Source organism: Orbicella faveolata, unplaced genomic scaffold (genome assembly GCF_042242905.1).
Source record: "Orbicella faveolata isolate gen_17 unplaced genomic scaffold, um_ofav_v1 contig_24, whole genome shotgun sequence".
NCBI lineage: Eukaryota > Metazoa > Cnidaria > Anthozoa > Scleractinia > Merulinidae > Orbicella > Orbicella faveolata.
Window position 1 is genome coordinate 29,756,020 of NW_028301552.1, and position 17,926 is coordinate 29,773,945.

Consider the following 17,926-nt stretch of genomic DNA (forward strand, 5'->3'; position numbering starts at 1 on the left):
ACACTGTACATCATACAAGAAGTGCACTCCTGAGAGGGTTAACATACCAAATTTTGAAGATTCTTGTGTGTTGCCTATAATTCCTCCTGAATCTTCTTGCACGCTGCGAGAGAAGGCTGCCAAGAACTTCCCCATAATAGGTCGGCTCTTCATTGCCTGTGCAAGCACTTCGTCTATTAAATCTAAATACTCAATTTCTGTCTCGCCCAGAAAGCTGTTATCATTCGAGTACACCTTCACTTTGAAAACTCCTGGTCTTTGCGAGGCTGCAACATTTAAAGAAGGCAAAAAATTGGTTTTAGACATAAATCCTTAAAATAATAAAAATAATGCTGAGGTGGAGATCAACTTTAGGTGTGCAATCTTGGAAGCGTTACCTGGCAAACAAAGAAGTTCCAAAATGTTTCTCTGACGACTGAGAATAACAATAATAATAATAATAATAGTAATAATAATAATAATATTTATAAGGCGCAAATTTCATAAAATGTTCAAATGCTCATGACAAGATCAAAAAAAAAAAAACAGACAACAGCAATACCAGCAACCAAATTGAACACTTAGATAGTTTTTAACTATTTTTTTAATTGTATCCTCAATAGGCCACCTAGAAAAGAGACATACTCTTCTGATAACACTAGAGCACAATTTAAGTTGCTCAAATTACTGTAGTCATCTAAGGTATTACAAAGTTCACGACCTTTACAGTAACTGTCAAAGTTAGAAGTCAACACTTCCAATTATGACACCAAACTTTGAGCCTACAGTCGAACCTCCTATAAGCGACCACCCAAATTATCAAGCCCAGGTGGTCGCCAACAGGAGGTGGTTGCTTACACCATAGAGCTTAGACCATACTGGGTCAAAATTTTGCCTCATCAGCACATAGTAACTGCAGAAACTTAGCCCATGTTTTAAATGTTTTATTCATGTGAAAAGTCAGTTTCAAGACAAATCCTGTCCTTCCCACTGAGAAATTTCCGTCTCTTGTACCACCCACGAAATCTGTTTACAACACCCTATTATCTGTCAAGTGGTCACTGACAGGTTAAAAACAAAAGAAAATTCCAAACTTTAAGCTCTAAAAGTGGTCGCAGTCGCTTACGAGAGGTGTTCGCTTACAAGAGGTTCCAAAATTTAATATAGTGATTTGGCTTGGAAACTTGTGGTATTTTGGAAAACTGGTCGCTGAGGAGAGCTTGCCATTTACGAGGGTTGGTCACAACCGGAGGTTCGACTATATAATGAAGAATGTCAAGGATAGAACTGTTAAAGTGGTACTATGACGAAAATCGCATTTCTCCTATCTAGGCCATTTTAAAACATAAACAAATAGTCTTCAGGAGAAGAAAAATGCCGTTAACTATTTTCAAATGTCTCTTTTCGTTCCTGAGAGTAGTAAAGGACGTCTATAGGGGCGGTAACCAATCAGAAGGCAGTGCATATCATTAAAATTGGCTCTCGACCAATCAGATGGCAGTATTTTCGATTTGCATAAACAAGATGGCCGCCATTTTTCGCACATACCCAAATAAGGGCAACATGTCCAAATAAGGAGAATATGAGATCGAGGTTGTGACGTACATGTCCAAATAAGGCGATAGACAGGAAGTGAGTTTTAACAATTGATTTTTTATTGATTTTACAGGAAGTTACATTGGTGAGTAACTGTATGGAAACGATTTGAAAGTGTTCGTGTCTACGACGCGTTTGTCGAAGACGAGTCCGTAGCGTTTGATTCGTGTGATGACCTTGAGATGTTTGGTGGCTGGGTTTCTCCAGAAGAAGTTGGGGTTGACGACGGGGATGTTGCGTCGTTCACCGTCCTCGAGAGGTTGTTCGAGTTCGTCGAGGAGATTTTGTTCCATGACGTCGTAATTGAGTTGTTGGGCTCCTCGTACATTGAGTGAGAAGCCTCGGACTTTGCAGCAGACTTTACCTTGGTGGGTTTTGTACCCGTAATTCTTGGGTCCAGGGGAGGTGAAAGTGGTAATGAAGTCGTCGTCGTCGAGCTCGTTGGTCATCTCTCCGAGGTAATCGCCTAGCGGGACATCGGCTTGACCTGGTTTGTGCGAGTAGATGACGGAATCGGTGTCAAAGTAGAGAACTTGGTACTTTAACAGTTCCAGGTAGCTGTATAATTTGAGTCGAGCCCAACAGGTGGTGAAAGCGGCGACGAAGATGTTGATTCGTCCGTTATCGGGTTGGTTGTCTTCGAGTTCGGTGTAGACGACCTCTAGGGCTTCGTCGTTGGTGATTCTGACTTGTTTTATGTCGTTGAAGTGATTGGAAACGAGGACGAAGAGTTGTGCTGCGGTGTAGACGACTTGGGTGGTGGGTTTGTGTAGGTTTTCGCCGAACTTGCCCCAGAAGGAGTTGAGCATGAGTTTGGCGGTGGCTTTGCGTCCGGGGTTTTTTTGGATCATGGCCGGATCGAGAGCGATGCCTTCCTTCTGTTGGTATTGTTGCACGTACCGTGTCTTGTCTTGGGGGGTGTGACACCAGCTCGGGTAGCCAGCGGATTCCTGTTTGATTTTTAGCCAGGTGTTCACGTAATCGGCAAAGAGTCCTGTACGGCGTTGTCTGGGTGGGAAATGGTAGACTTCGTGGATCTTGATGAGCGTGTATCCCATGGCAACAGCTTTCTGGATTTCGGGTGTGCACCAGGTCCCTCGTAGCGTGCGTTGCTCGGCCGTGTGAGGGCAGCGATGTGATTTCTCTAAGAGGGGTTTGGACATTTCGTCTTCCACGCACGATCGGCAGAGTGGGAAGGTGAGTTTTTTCTCATGCTTAAAAGGTAGAACGGGATGGTAAAGTTCGTGAGGTGGTAGTATGTCCACTTTGGCCATGCCGAAGTAGTGATGGATGTCTTGGTCGTCGGGGTTGACAATGACTTGAGGGTGTCCTACGGGGTATTCGCTTCCCTTGTTGACCCAGGGGTAGAGCGACGTTACGTCGATGTACTTGATTTTCTCTCCTCGAGCCACGTCGGCCACGTGATGTAGTTTGACAGCGTTCGTGCGCCCTCCAAAGAAAGCTTCTCTGGGTTTGAGCGGTTCGACGATTTCGAACGTGTCTAGAAACTGGTTGAGATCAGGGTTGGTTTTGACTTCTAGGTTCCAGGCGCATTCCCACTTGACGCAGAGCTGGTAACCTTGACGACTGAGAAGGTCGTGTTTGAGGAGTGTGGACTCGTAGACTTCGTCTAGAGTGCGATCGGTGTGACAGATGGGATGTCTGTTTCGATTGGTTGGGAAACAGCGAGGACATCCGTGCCATAGACATTCGTGGAATTCGTAGACGGTTCGAGTGGTCGGATCGTATCCGTCCACGAGATGACCGTCCAGTCGGACTTCACCTCCGTTTCGCACGGTGCGTATGCGGTCGCCATGATCCGTGCGTTGCAATGAGTGTTCTTGCCAGGCTAGCCATTTCAGGGCTTTGACGGACTGATTGGATCGGGCACCGTGCCATCCTCGTGGAGGTCTGGAGGCGATGGTGTTGAGCGGGACGAGTTTCTTGCGCCAGAACCGGTTGCATGCTGAGGCGATGGTGACGCATTTCTCCATGGGGTCAAAGTCGGCTTTTTGTTTGAATTCTTGCCGGAACTTTCGGCAGCCTGCTTTGAGGAGTTTGACGTCCGACTCGCAGTAGGCTTCCATTTCTTCCTGTAAGACGAAATGGTAGTCGTTGTCGACTTTCTCTTGGTACCACTGTTCGAACTCGGCTTTCTTTTTGGCGGACATGCCGTCGGGATCGTACATGTCTCGCGGTGGCATGGGACCTTCGTACGCTTGGTTTTCTAGGGTGTTGAATTTGTGCGGGAAGAATCCTTTGCGCAGTTCTTGGATTCCGAAGGTGACTGGAAAGTTGGCCAGCGGGAACGGGAGGAAGCACAGGGAATCTTTGAAAGTCAGTCTGTCGGATCTTAGGGACAGTATCTTGGTGCCGACGGTGATTTGGTCGGTGACTTCTCGATGGGTGGCGTAAAAGTGTTGCAGGATGAACATCCCGTCGTAGCCTTTGAGATTGTGAAAGATTACGATGACGTCCCGTTTGTCATTGTCCTGGTCGACGGCGAGGTCTTCGAGTTGGTCGAACATGTCGGCGGTGCAGTCGGGGCCGTAGAAGGAGTAGCATGTCTCATTTTCGTCGTCTTCCAGGCAGAGTAGAATGGGTGTCTGATTCCCTTCGGCGTCGGTGATGGCTTCGTAGTCGCAGTACACTTGAAGGGGCGGGTCTCTGTCCACCCAGACGCACGTGTCTGGATCGTCTGGATCGGGTTCTTCGAAGGGTCGACCGTTGACTTTGTCGCGGGGGACGCGTTTCTTTTTGGGCTCGTCTTCGTCTTCGGGGATGCATTGGATGTAACATCGGTGCGTCGGCAGATGGACTTGTTTTTCGCAGATGCGACATTCGCCCCATCTGCACTTGTGATCGATGGAAGGACGGCCACCTCCTCGTCTTGTCCTGCGTTTACATTCGTAGACGTGGCAACACTTCTCACACTTTTTGTAAGTGTTGCAGATGGAGGGGATGCCGAGACTCTGCCGTTGCAAGTGGTCGTTGTAGCATCGGTCTCCAAAGAATTGTCTGTGACACAAATGGCATGGTGAGGTGGGTTCGGGAAACTTGCCTGGAGCTATGGGTCGTTTTTTCTCGATGAAATCGGGGCAGTCTTTTCGTTTGCAGGCGGGACCCATTTACCGAGGCAGGAATGATGTTTGAAGTCCTCGTGATCGTAGCCTCGATTGCATTCGTCGCAGAAGTAGGAATTGTTGAGGAATCCCTTGAACGAATTGCATCCGTCGTAGTGATCGCCTTCTTTGATGAGACGAATGATCTTGGTCGAGGGTTCGGGTCCCGCGTAGATGACCATGTGGGGTGGGTCGATGGACATGACTTTGAGCTGGTAGCCAGGTAACGCGGCCTGAAACTTTTGCAGTTCGGGAATGCCGCAAGGTCCTTCGGGAACGTTGGCTCGACGGTGGAGGTCTTTGGCCAATCGCTCTTGGACAGGATAACCCTGTTTGAGATTGTGGTAATCTTGGTCACGCGAATTCTCGTTCGCGTCAACCCGGGCTTTCATGGTGACGATGGCGCGAGCGCAGCAGAGATTATCTTTGTTTTTGATGGTCATGCGCGACCGTTTGACGATGTTCCGCACGGCGGCGCAACTTGGTTTGTATCGTTTTTTTCCACTGCCACGACCTGGGGTACGTATGAAAGTGGTTTCCATGGTAAACGTGTCGTCGGGGGTGAATTCTTCGTTGGAGTTGAGTTTGGCCGCGAGAGACTGGAGATAAGTGTCTAGTCTTTCACTCCCTGCTTCGAATTCTCGCACGGTGAAGGTGGTGGATTGAAAGGCGTGCGTGAAGGCACGGGACTGCATGGTGAAATGAACCGTGGAGTCGGGTGTCAGGGTAGGATCCTGAGCGATTTGTTGCTCGATGGATCGTTGAAGGGCCCGAGTCAATTCTTGACCTAGATTCTCCTCGCGAGTCACGTCTCTGTGTTGTCTGAGCGTGGCTTCGAATCGTTGTTTGTTGAGGACGTTTTGCCAGTGACGTCGAGCGCCTATGGGTCTTAATTCGAATTCTAGGAGGGGTCTTGTATTACCACCACCACCTCCGGTTTGGAGCATCACTCGATCGAGAGCCGGATCAAAGATCCAGTCATCGTCATCGTCGAAGGGGAAGGCTTCGTCGTGGGTCCGTCTGTTCTCTGAAGACATTGAACACAACGTTTTTTATTGGTCAGTTTTTTAATCCCAGGCTACCAAGCAAATTGTCTGACAATGACGCTTTTTTAAGAGACAGAGCATGTTTGTAAAACCATATCCTAAATAGAGTTTCCTTTTCTCGTTACGCGCGTTGACATAATAACCATAGAAAGCTTGGAAATGAGATTTGCCTCCGTAATTAAATCTACTTATATATTTGTCTTTTGATTTGTATGTGGCCGTAGCCCCATAGTCTTTTCAGTTCGGCATAATCCAAGATTCTTCTGAGAAGTCGACTCAATGGTTCATTGTTCCTCCGATCGCGTATGCACTGCCAGGTTGCTAGGTCAATCACGTAACCCTTTAGTTCTTCCGGTAACCAATCCCAGTAACTCTATGAAAAGAAGGTGAGGCTTTGTAACCGCAAAACACAACGAAACAAAATCCCAAGTCCAAACGGAGATAGAATTCTAGAATAAAGGAGGCGACGACGAGTCTCTCAGTTCCATGGTCATTTGTCCAGGGAGGCCAAGAGCATACTTAGAATACACGGTGTGTGACAGATTTGACAGTGCAACTTTTCATGGGTCACCCCCTTGTTCACCAGCTGCTCATCGAGTGTCCTGACGTAGCAATCGAAATGCACGTGGTAACGACAGCACTTGGTACGACAGCAGATTTCGGTTCTAGGGATGACTTTCTTACATAGGGTGCATGTTATACTCACTGCTTCTTGTTCATGTTGATCCATCTGTTGGTTCATCTCCTCGTCGCTCAGCTCTTGTGCCATGATTTTTTTCCAGCGCTCGATACAAGTCAAAAACTCAGAGTGACTTGAACGGTTCGAACCGATCTTTTTTATACCTACGGTGAAACGGGGTCCATCTCCGACTGAGAGAGGGATAGGGGGGTAACCCCCACTCGACCCGCCCCCAGTCTCCGACTGAGAGAGGTATAGGGGGTAACCCCCACTCGACCCGCCCCAAGTCTCCGACTGAGAGAGGTATAGGGGGTAACCCCCACTCGACCCGCCCCCAGTCTCCGACCGAGTGGGGGTATACCCCCCTATCCCCTGGGTCTGGTTAACACGTGACTTGGTCTCGATCTGTGATTGGTTGGACAGATCTTCATAAGGCGAATCCGCGTCGTCGGCTCGCCACTCTGAGTTATTTTCAACTTGTATTGAGCGTCCATTACAGAAGACCATGCCTGCCAGCTCCGCCGAAGCATTGAAACGAAAGAGAGTGAAAACAAGAGAGTACGTGAGAGAATGGAAAAAGAAAAATCCGGAGAAAGTTCGAGAGCAGAAAAGACGGTATCGTGACCGACGTAAGGGCAAGCCAAGTATGTATGACATTGCGCGCGATGCGCTAAATCGTTGGGAAAGGAATGACAACACACATGATTCGAATGAGATTCTTCAGAGTCTGTTTAGAGCCCGTATTGTGTTAACAGATTTCAGGCGCCCCGCAAAAATCCGAGAGTACAAGCGAGAGTACAAGCGAGAGTACAAGCGAGAGTACAAGCGAGAGTGGAGGAAGAAAAACCCAGACAAAGTTCGAGAACAAAAAAGAAGATATCGTGTCCGACGCAAGGACAAGAGGCGTGAGGTGAGGAATGGGGATATATATGATCCGGATGAAATTCTTGGAGGTTTGTTTACGGATTGCCCGAGAACACCACCACCACCACCACCACCATTTCCGCTAAGAGCACTTCGATCATCCATCACCATGGCCACCTCTAATAAAAGCACTACCACCACTGCATCACTACCACAAAGAGCACTACCGCCATCCACCACCACGACCACCGCCGCTAAGAGCACAAACACCACTGCATCACTACCACAAAGAGCACTACCGCCATCCACCACCACGACCACCGCCGCTAAGAGCACTACCACTGCAACACGACAGTGGGAAGAGCATGATTACGATCCGGATGAAATTCTTCGGGGTTTGTTTAGAGGTCGGGTTGAGCTGAGGGATTTCAGGGGAACACTAACGCCATCCAACACCATGACCATCGCCGCTAAGAGCACGATCACCATTACCACTGCAACACTACCACCAACCAAAACCACTACAACCGCCATTACCACTGCAACACTACCGCCACTATCGACATTACCACAAAGGAACACCACTATCACCGCCGCTAAGAGCACTACCACCATTACCACTACAACACTACCACCAACCAACACTAGTACCACCATTACCACTGCAGCACCACAGGCATTACCCCCACCGTAACGCCGTGGGAGGGTGGTGTCTTATTTCCCCACCGCCGCTAAGAGCACGACCACCGCCGCTAAGAGCACGAACACCGCCGCTAAGAGCACGACCACCGCCGCTAAGAGCACGACCACCGCCGCTAAGAGCACTACCACCAATACCACTGCAGCACCACAGGCATTACCCCCACCGCAACGCCGTGGGAGGCGGTTGTCTTATTCCTCCTCCTCTGACTCTGACTCTGAGCCTGATGAAGGGTTGGTAGCAGAGTTAGAACGCATGTTAGCGGAACCCGAGGATCCTGTAAAACGGAGACTTTCGGAAATCAGGAAAAACAGGAGAGTCGCAGAAAACCGAGTGAAACGAGTACGAAAAGAACAAGAAATGGAAAAGATGATCGTGGAAATAGCTAGTGAGCTTGACGAGATGTCATCCATGCTTCATGACATGGGACGCTGGTTCGCGCAGTTTGAACGCGAGGATACAGTAGAACAGAACCGTTGCCATTTCTCAGTCACCGTCGAACTTATGGATCAATTGGAACATTATTTATTTTCGTCTTAAAGAAAAAAAGAGACTCTTTTTTTGAAAAACAACAAAGCGTGTGTAACTTTAATTACAACAACAACAATAAAAGGTTTTACAATTTCCAACGTTTCTTGGTCTGCATGATTTTCTTAACAATGCGTTCTGTCATGGTTTTACGTCCGGGTAATTTGTCGATGGCCTGGATCATCTTGGGGTCGGCATCCCATTTGTCCTGTAAGTTCTTGGCCCTGGAATAGTCAATGTCGTGTTGTTTGGCTAGTCGGTCCAGACGGTTGATCCCGGGGTCTCCACGCGCCAGACGTTTCTTCAGTTTGGTACCAGGTCCCATGTACTGATAACCGGGCCAATGAAACTCGATCCCAGTCTTGGCCAACCATTTTTGGATGTCGATCCCATACCCTCGTTGACGTCGACGTCGGGTACTTCTCCTCGGGGGTGGAGGTGCCTTTTTCCTCTTCTTAAACCGAGTCATAGTCCAGTCCCCTTCTCCAGGGGTCTTCGAAATCTTCCCACCCTGCTTGTAACTTTTCTGCGGCTGACGGTTTGGCCTTCTTGTACTTCTTTGACTTGCCTTTGGGACTGTAACCACCGTCGTCGTAGTCGATACCGAGTGATTTCAGTACACGTCTGGCTCTATCGGAGATGGGTGCTTTTTTCTTGGAGTTTTACCTAGCATGACCTGTTCGAATGGACTGAAGGGTTTGGGGGTTTTCTTCTCCTTTTTAAAACCTGACGTGGAGGGTATGGGGGTTTTCAGCTCCTTTTTCAGTCCTGTCGTAGAAAGGGGTTGTGGCGGGATGATCACGGGGGCTGCGGCTGGTTGGTTGACTCCCTTGAGGATCTGTTTCAACAGAGTTTCGACGGGTGCGTCGACCATGCCTTCGGGTTCTGTCGTTCCCTGGTACGAGATGGGACCGCTTTTACCCGTCCGTATACGTTTCACCAGTTTCCCTTCCTCGGAGGCGATGGGTTTGGTCATCTTGACGGCCATGCTGTCGGGGATGCGTTTGTCGTTCAGGATGAGATGTTCTTCGGCGGCCAGACGTCCGGCTTTGTTCAACAAGGCATTGTGGCTGATTTTACCCTTGTAATAATCTTGCAGACGATTGAATTCTTGAACGGGCACCATCATGACTTCGTTCATACCTTCTGACTCAAGGTCGTGTCAGGAAACTCGGACAATTCTCTCAAGGCCGTCTCGTAACAGTCTTGCCAGTACCGTATGGATTCGTCTTTCTTTTCCAACTCGAGTTCGAGACTTCGAACGGTTCGCTTGCCTTTACCACACTCCCTGCACAACTCGATGCACCCACCGGGCGGCGTGGTATCTCGTTTCGTTTGACAGGTTTGGCAGAAGTCACCGAACTTTAAAGCCATGTATTCTTGATACAGGTCGTGGTACCTCTTGTTCAAGAACTCGTACGAGTCTTTCCATCGGGCTTTGCGACGATTGGCGTCTTGCAACAACTGCACGAGTTTAGGAATGGTATTGTGGGACTCGTCTTCTCTCGGTGGGAAATTGGGTATGACGTCGATCCCCTCCAGCGGGTAACCGTCCTCACTGCGTCCTTTCACCGTACACAACATGCTTTGAAACAACCGTGCAAACCGCTCCAGAACCCCGCTCCGTTTTGGGTGAGGAGATGTTCTCTTCGACGCTTGAGAGAGTTTTTGCGTCTACCCACTTCGCGCAGAACCCTTTTATGTCTTTTCAGTTTCCCATAAGTCGTTGCGTTGATGGGGATCCTCTTTTTCAGCAAATTGAGAACCATCTTGCTGATGGCGTTGATCTGATCTTTGTCGGCGAATTGCAACATCCGTTGACGTTTGTTCTGATTGGCTTCTTTCAGGACGCGCGTCAGGAAAGGACGTTGTCGTCGTAACCGCTTCATCGTGGACTTATGCGTACGATCGGATTGGTGTACTCTTTTTATTATATGATGCAGCAACCTGAGTTTCGTTTCCCGTAACCTTTGTGAACAACCCAACTGTTGAAACCTCGGGTACCTCCACGTCTCATACTCTTGGTACTCGCGTTTGATACTGGCCACCCCACGTTTGGCCTTTTGATGATCGACGGGTTTCCTGATGGCGTTTATCATATCCTTGGTGACCCTGAATCCCTGCTTGAAGTCCACGAGGATGGGAGCCACACCTCCCTTTTGAGTCTTTCTCCTCTTTTTGGTACGCGACGACGAGGCTTTTCTCTTAGCCATCCTTCCAACGTGCAGTCTCTTTTTTGTCTGAGTCCGAATGGATGAGTCACATCTTTATACTTTTACCTAGTATTTTGAAAATCCGAGGTAAATTGAGCTTCGGAGAAATTTTGTTCGAGGCTCGTGCGACTCTCTTGGATTTTGATAGACCTCTCAGACCTTTGTTTACACCTTTGTGAAGCACGAATGAAAACATTCCACCTTTCTGTCTCCTTCTTCGTCTCCTCCTCCTTCGGGCTATCATGGTGACGAGTGAGGTGTACGACGGCTAGTCTCGTCCTTTTATTTTCACATGATGGAGCATCGGAACTCTTCGCCCTTGTGTGCAATTTTTTCACCTCGTCTCATTCGTTCCTGCATCCTTTTGGTATGTGCCCGTTCTTGTTTGGCTCTCAGGCTTTCTATGCCTTTGGTGATACCCCAAGCCGCCTTGGGTAAACCCGCCACCACAGTGCCGATCCCTTCTCCCCTTTGGTACCGTCTTCTTTTAGTGGTTTTAGCGGTTTTACGCCTTCTCGAAGACACTTTCTTTCTCCTTGACCTCTTGGGCATGTTGGTTCTGAATGAAGAGGATGACCGCGATGTCGTTTTTTTATAGCGGCACGTGACGAAATCGTAGGGCGTAGTCTCGAACGTATCGGTCGTACATGGGAGATGTGAAATCCGTCACCACGTCGTCCAACGTTTGCATCTTGGTCAAAAACCCATCCAATTCCTCCACGCTACCCAGAGCATAGTTCCTGAGTTCTGTCAGCGTCTTTTCGTACGTCGTGTAAGCGAATTGGGCCATGTCCATCTTGAACGAATACTTCTTGAAATCGTTCCATCCTTTCAGTAAGGTGGCGAAAGCCGTCAATCCTACCACCGTGTACCCATCTTTCCACACGGATCCCAAGACGATACTCACGGCCACCGTCAGTAAGGCCAGTCCGTTGAGAATGGCATTACACAACTTGTAGTAACCGAACATCTACCTTCGACACCACCAATACTTGTGGTAGAAAGCGTACAAGACGTCCAAACATTTCAGGGAATCCAAATCCACCACGGTGTTGAAAGGTTCATCCAATAAACAGACCGAAGTACTCATGACTCTTCTCTAACCAGTGCCAAACGTAGTCTGACTTTGTGTCGGGACGTTCGATCCTTTTAGCTTGTTGCTTGTATTCCCAGATCTCGTCCTTGAAGGCGGTTTCCACGGATTGGTTCAGGATGTCCTGGACTTGTCGGTAACTATCGCACTCGTCCGCGATCCGTTTCATGTCTTCGTGATCCATGCTGGTCGCATCCCAGTAAGAGCGAGAGCATCGGCATAGATGCAAAAAGTAGGGGAACCACTCGACTTCACTCCTCAACATCTTGATTCGAATGGTTTTTCATCGACGAGGGGGTCGTCTTTTCTTAAGTCTCACAAGTCTTCGGATCCCGCGACCCACGCACACTCCCACACCACCAATGGCAGCGGTCGTTCCAGCTCGGATGCCTGTTTTCACGGCGCGACCACCCAACGCTTTGGCCAATCCCAAGGCAGCCACTTTACCAATGGGTAACATCGCAGACAGGGCATTCGCAAGAGCACCGCCCCGTTGCTTTCTCCTTTTCGGTCGACGACGGCGTCTTCCCATGGTTGTTCTCAGTTACGTACACTGGTCGAATTGCGTGTGACGGTAGGACGTTGTCCGTTTTTATAGGTAGTCGTGATCGTGTTGGTGGTCGTGATGCCCGCAATGCGACGACCCGCGGCCGTCTGTTGTTGTTGGTGTAAAATCTCTTCCAATTGTTGTTGCATCTGGGCTTGGTCGAGAACACGGTCTCCTCGCCTTCTTCTTCTTCCTCCTCGACCCGATCGAATCGACGAAGGCGGTGTGGAGTCACTACCACTTCCGCCTCCACCTCCTCCGCCTCCGCCTCCGCCTCCTCCACTGCCTCTGCCTCTTCCACCGCTACCACTAGCGCTACTTCTTCTGCGGCTTCCGGAATCACTGGAGGACGTCGGTGTATTTTGACGTGGGACGCGTCTCGGTCGTTTCCCTCCTCGAACGGCTCGTGCCAAAGGTGTGGCGGATGTTATTCGTGGTGCACAAACACCTGCCGTGACATTGGCACGCGACACCGATCCAGCACTGCCGACACCCACTGTGACGTTGGTCTGCGGTGCACCCGAGCCAGCGGTGCCCACTCCGACGGGCGAGACATTGGGCAGGGGCGGTGTCGCCAGTGACGATCGCGGTGAAGGAGGAGTGTTCAGACTCGCACCCACACCCGCGGCAGGCGGAATCGGAGTACTCGTCCGAGCCGGTGTCCCCCAAGGCGAATAATCTTCCAGAGCCGAGAAGTTGAAATCGTCACTACCATAAGAGCTCATTTTTATCCATGTGCCTCTCTCTTTCTATCTTCTTCTCGGCGAGTTCTCGTTGTTTATGAACCAAATAGTCGAAACCTTCACCATTATATGCGTTTATGATGGACCGTACTTGACGGTAACTCTCGCATTCCGTGACCTGTCTCATCGGTTCGTAGTCCAGCTCGTGGGGATTCATGATGTATTTGAGCCTGTTTTTACACAGGTGAATGAATAGCGGAAACCACTCGACCTCGCTCCTCAACATGATGGGGTTGCAAACTGATGGCATCGGACGAATCCTTCGTCTTTTAACACATGGCTGAGGACACGTTGATCGTCCTGACTGGCTGGATGAAGATCCAATAGCATGTAACCGTAAGGTCGATCGGTGACCTTGCGAAACGTGTCCAACACCTCTTGCCATTGCGTGGGAAACGATTGCAGAAGTAAATTCCGTATCCCCAACTGATCCCGAGGGTTCTTGAAGGCCGCGATGTAATGCGCGTTTCTGCAAATGGTCTTGGCGAATATTCCGTTGGGGAATAGATCCTGACACAGGTAGATCACCGTGATGTTCCGATGATGCGAATGTTTGGTGAAGAGATCCAACACGCGCTTGTCGTTACCCCCCTCGTCCATCAGATCGTCCAGGACCAACACGCCCCCTCCGGGAAACCATCGGGGTAACTGTTCGCTGTCGGGAATGCCTTCGTAAAACTCGACTCCACCCTTCTTGAGCTTTTGGAAACCGTCTTGCCACGATCCGTAGCAGTAATGAATACTCTTCGGTGTCTGTTGGAACAAGTCGCCGTTCTCCAAGAGCAGTTTGGTCGTCAACACCGTCTTGCCGCACCCCGACGGACCCGCCATCAACAAACTCGACGGCGTGTGAAATTGAAACGCTTTGCGTCGTTCCATGATCATGAAATGGTCCATGGTCTCGAGACGTTCCGTTTTTATCCGAACAACTTGGCCAATGCGGTCTTGACGGCCGGGATGCGTTTCAACAGACCCAATAGGGTGACCTTACGATTGAAACAGATGGGTTTTTTCTTGGCCCGACTCCTGATCTTGGCCATGGCCCTCTTGGCAGCGGCTCTCTTGGGACGTCCTTTTTTCTTGGCAGGCGCCGATCTCTTTTTTCGAGGTTTTTTCTTGGCAAATTTACTCAAATCTCCAAACTTGTCCTCGTACCAATGCCTCTTTTTCATTCTTTTCCTATCTTCTTTCACGGAAAGCTTCGGCTTGGCGGTCGCAGCTCTCTTGGGTTTCCTACGCGTGGTCACCGTCGCTGGTAATGCACCGGTGTCCAGGACAGACGGCGGTTGAAATGACACTTGTCTTTTGGCGGGTTGAAGTATTTTCAGATTGAGCTGTCGTTTTGGCGGTTGGTTTTTCTTGAAATGAGCCTCACTGGGTTGAGGCGTCTTTCCGCCCGCTTTTCCATAGCGTTTTTCTAACCTGGCTATCACGTCGTCCAAATGTCTATGCCCTTGAAACTGAAGAGCCATGATGTGTCTTGTTTTGTCAGTAAATCCATAATGAACCATTTCATTTTCCGTCGCACCTTTTTATGCACTCGCAAAGTGATGGCGTAAGGACTTATTGCCGTAGCGAAGCACGTGCCAATAAGGGTAACACTTGTAATCTCGACTAGCGTTCGTTTGAAGTCTGGCTTTCATGCGCAAGTGGAACAGAACGTATCGAAGCCAATCATCTTTTTCCAGGTACAGTATGAATCGGACTCGACGGTAACTGTCGCAATCCAAAATGCGTTCCATGACCTGTCGAAGAGGATTGTCCAAGGACAATTTCGTACTCTCTTTTCGACACAGTTCTAGGAATCGCTGGAACCATCTGCCTTCACTACGCAACATCCTTTTCTCAAAAATGAACACTTTTTATTCAAACAGCTTACTTTATAACAAATGACGCACTCCTCGGGAGGAACCGCACGTTTCCTGGTGACACGGGGTTTTACAAATCTTGCGCCAGGCCAACTCGTCCACGATCAAACGTTCTACCATGTGTCCTACTTTACGATCGTTCTCCACAAACTCGTTTTTCTTAAAACGATTCAAGAACTCGTTCATGTCCCGACCTTCGGCTCGGTCGATCAGGAACATCAGGGCGTAACCGCCGCAACTCTGGCTGAACAGGGACTGCAGACTCTTGCCGTTGTGAATCTGGTAATTAAAATGACGATCCAACCATTCTTGGATCGGTTCGGCGGTTCCGTACGCGTCCAACGGTAGACCGTAACTGTCCAGGATCTCGCACTTGTTCTTGTCGGGCCACAAAGCGATCCAATGCACGCCCGGTTTGTCGTGAGGGTCCGTGTTCACGATGTAAGCGGTCGGTCCTTCTTGAGGGACTGTCCTGGGAAGCCGATCGCAAGGGACCGTGCCGTAAAAGACACAGCGTAGGGACGGATTCGTCCGGGCCAAATGATCCAATTGTATATTATTCAAGGCTACTTTCTCCATTTTTTCTTCTCATTGGTACACGTCGTAGATGACGACTCGGTTCTCGTTGATCTCCAGCAAATTCTCGAATTCGCCATACAACAAGATAGTCAGGTTTTGTCCAGGATTGGCTCCGAAATCGATCACCAGACGCAGTTCACCTTCTTGCTCGGGGTTCAACACTGGACTATCCAAACATCCATTGGCCGTGTTGTCAAATACAAACATGTTGCATCTCTTGCCGTCCCCCCAATCCACTTTTCGGACCATGTTTCCTTTTCCCCTGCACAACGCTCCGGAGGCTTGGAGGAATCTGTAGTAACCTCTCTGATCTTTACTGTCCCCATCGTGATCGAGCTCCAAGGTCTCGTAGGGGTACTCTTCACCTCTCACCAATTGTTTGATGGAAGCCAGACTGAATTTTCCGAAATTGAACGGATTGATGGTCACAGTTCCGTTGAAGGCAGTTTGTTTCATCAACAACACCACTAATCGATTTGGTAGCTTACTGTGGAAAGGATTGCTGCACTCGAAATGACGATTGTCGTTGGGATGCGAGTAAGTGCGAATTTCACCTCTCACCGTGGGTTAAGTGGCCACTCTTCCTCCTTTCAGGCTGGTCATGATCTCTCGGTACACCGAGGGAGTCACTCTCACTCGAGACAGGAACAATCTCACTTTCACGTCGGCTTCAGTCAGTCTCAGAGTATCAGTACCATGCCATCGGATGGTCCACAGGGCTGGGGCATTGAAGTACATGTCGATCTGGATCTGCACGCCAGGTAACAGTAATTTGCTGAGATGAAACACTTCCAGGAAAGGTTTGAACCTCAAAGTCACGGCTTCTCCGTCCAGAAACTGGGATCGTCCCTGGACTAAATTCTTGAGATCTTGGGTTAAAGCAGTATATTCAGCGTGAGGAGTAGTAAAATCCATCGCGTTGGCTGTCAATTCATCGGCATCTCCGTCGTCGGGTACACCGAGACAGTTGTACCATCCGCTGGGTGTTAGGATCGATTCACCGTCGTCTCGGTCGTGGTTCAACAGGGTCTCGATGTAGGCTTTGAGGTGGTAAGTATCCATCTGGGGGCTGATGAGAGTCCCATTCAATGTCACATTGATCTGTTTGAAGAGGGTGTGGGCCAGATTGTTGGCGAGTCCCATGACATCCGCTGTCAACAGATTCGTCGCGTCACTTTTCTTAACGGTCAATTCCACTTCGAAGAAACTCTCGTTCAAGTCGATAAAGTCTTCTTGCGGATCGACTTGGAAGGTCACGGGGTTGATCCCCGTATTGAACGGGTTGATTCTCACCAACCGTCGAGACGACATGCTGACATCCGTGGGAGGGGTACTGAACATGTTCAGACGAGGGTTACGAACCCCCGCCGAACGGGCACGAGCCACGAGGTCCGTCATCGTCTACGTCTTCGTCTCCTTCTCAGGGCCGACTGCACCCAACGATAGTTCGGGCGTTTTGATCGGGACGGGAAGATCGATCCGCCTTTATACGTTCGTCGTATCGGGATAAGTCTCACGCGCCTCGAGTAAATGGGATTCATACTCCAAAGAGGTCTTTTCTCACTTTTTTCGCCAACGCCCGTTTGATCTCTTGCGTCGCTTTACGTTTCACGGCCCGTGTCGCTCCTCTCTTGACCCCGGCAAGTCCACCTCTCCAATTGGGCTTTCCTCCCTTGCTGCCCGAATTTAAATCTTTCAGACCTTCCGTGGCCGCCTCGGTGATAAAGTCTCGGAGAATGCCGGGACCTCGTTTCTTGACACCTCTCCAAGCCATGCCGAATCCGTCTCCGGATTGCCTCATTTTATCGGGATGAAATCGTACCAACGTTCCACCGATCATTCTTTCTTAAAGTGTAACGTCACGATCGTATTGCCAGGTCCAAAGGTCGTCAGTTCTCCAGTTGTCTCAGCCACTTGCACCTCTATTATGTCAATGAGGTCTTTGCGCACGGGAATATATTGAATGTGGTAAGGCTCGAAATACTGGACACCCGCACCTCTTCGAATAGAGTTGACCTCTCTCAGTAAATCCGTGACTTCATTTCCCACCACGCCACTTCTAGCCACGTCCGAGTAGACGAACAAGGAACGCGAACTGCTTCCCACCAAGACCTCGAAAGCCTTGTTCAGGTTCAGAAAACGCCAATTGCAATAGATGCTGAGTTTCAAATATTTTTGACCCTTAATAGGTAATGAGACAGACCAAAACACAGGAAAGCCATCATCGTCATGTAAGTCAGACACGACGCCAATATCAGGAATTTTATCTTCAAAAAATTCAATCTGTAAGTTAGGTCCCAGACTGTAATTATCTCCATTCTTCTTGATCCATCCCAATTTCTCAGCCAAAGCAACATTGAACCACAAGG

At 49.3% G+C, this 17,926-nt stretch overlaps 3 protein-coding genes and 1 pseudogene across 3 annotated transcripts in view; 1 reads left to right on the forward strand and 3 right to left on the reverse strand.

The window, feature by feature from the left end:
* LOC110066618 (uncharacterized) overlaps window positions 1-17,926 on the reverse strand; it is a 111,195-nt gene that overhangs the window by 60,188 nt on the left and 33,081 nt on the right. The window contains 1 exon segment of the mRNA XM_089292802.1: window positions 48-266. Within this exon segment, the coding sequence (XP_089148928.1) occupies window positions 48-266 (219 nt within the window).
* On the forward strand, window positions 6,498-8,532 carry LOC149111240 (uncharacterized). The gene is made up of 3 exons (XM_089292803.1): window positions 6,498-7,391; window positions 7,869-7,953; window positions 8,086-8,532. The coding sequence occupies exons 1-3, from the start codon at window positions 6,928-6,930 to the stop codon at window positions 8,524-8,526; spliced, it is 990 nt and encodes a 329-aa protein (XP_089148929.1). The 5' UTR covers window positions 6,498-6,927; the 3' UTR covers window positions 8,527-8,532.
* Window positions 9,231-11,697, reverse strand: LOC149111241 (uncharacterized). The gene has a single exon (XM_089292800.1). It carries the CDS (start codon window positions 11,695-11,697, stop codon window positions 11,320-11,322), a length of 378 nt encoding a protein of 125 aa, XP_089148926.1. The 3' UTR covers window positions 9,231-11,319.
* LOC149111242 (uncharacterized protein F54H12.2-like) lies at window positions 15,567-17,562 on the reverse strand (annotated as a pseudogene).

Excerpts from the sequence above, each read along its gene's own strand:
- LOC149111241 (XM_089292800.1), bottom strand. The coding sequence starts at position 11,697 with ATGTTCGGTTACTACAAGTTGTGTAATGCCATTCTCAACGGACTGGCC.
- LOC149111240 (XM_089292803.1), top strand. The coding sequence starts at position 6,928 with ATGCCTGCCAGCTCCGCCGAAGCATTGAAACGAAAGAGAGTGAAAACA. Across the intron at positions 7,392-7,868 it reads GGAGGTTTGTTTACGGATTG|CACTATCACCGCCGCTAAGA; the intron begins CCCGAGAACACC and ends ACAAAGGAACAC. Across the intron at positions 7,954-8,085 it reads GTACCACCATTACCACTGCA|AGCACGACCACCGCCGCTAA; the intron begins GCACCACAGGCA and ends ACCGCCGCTAAG.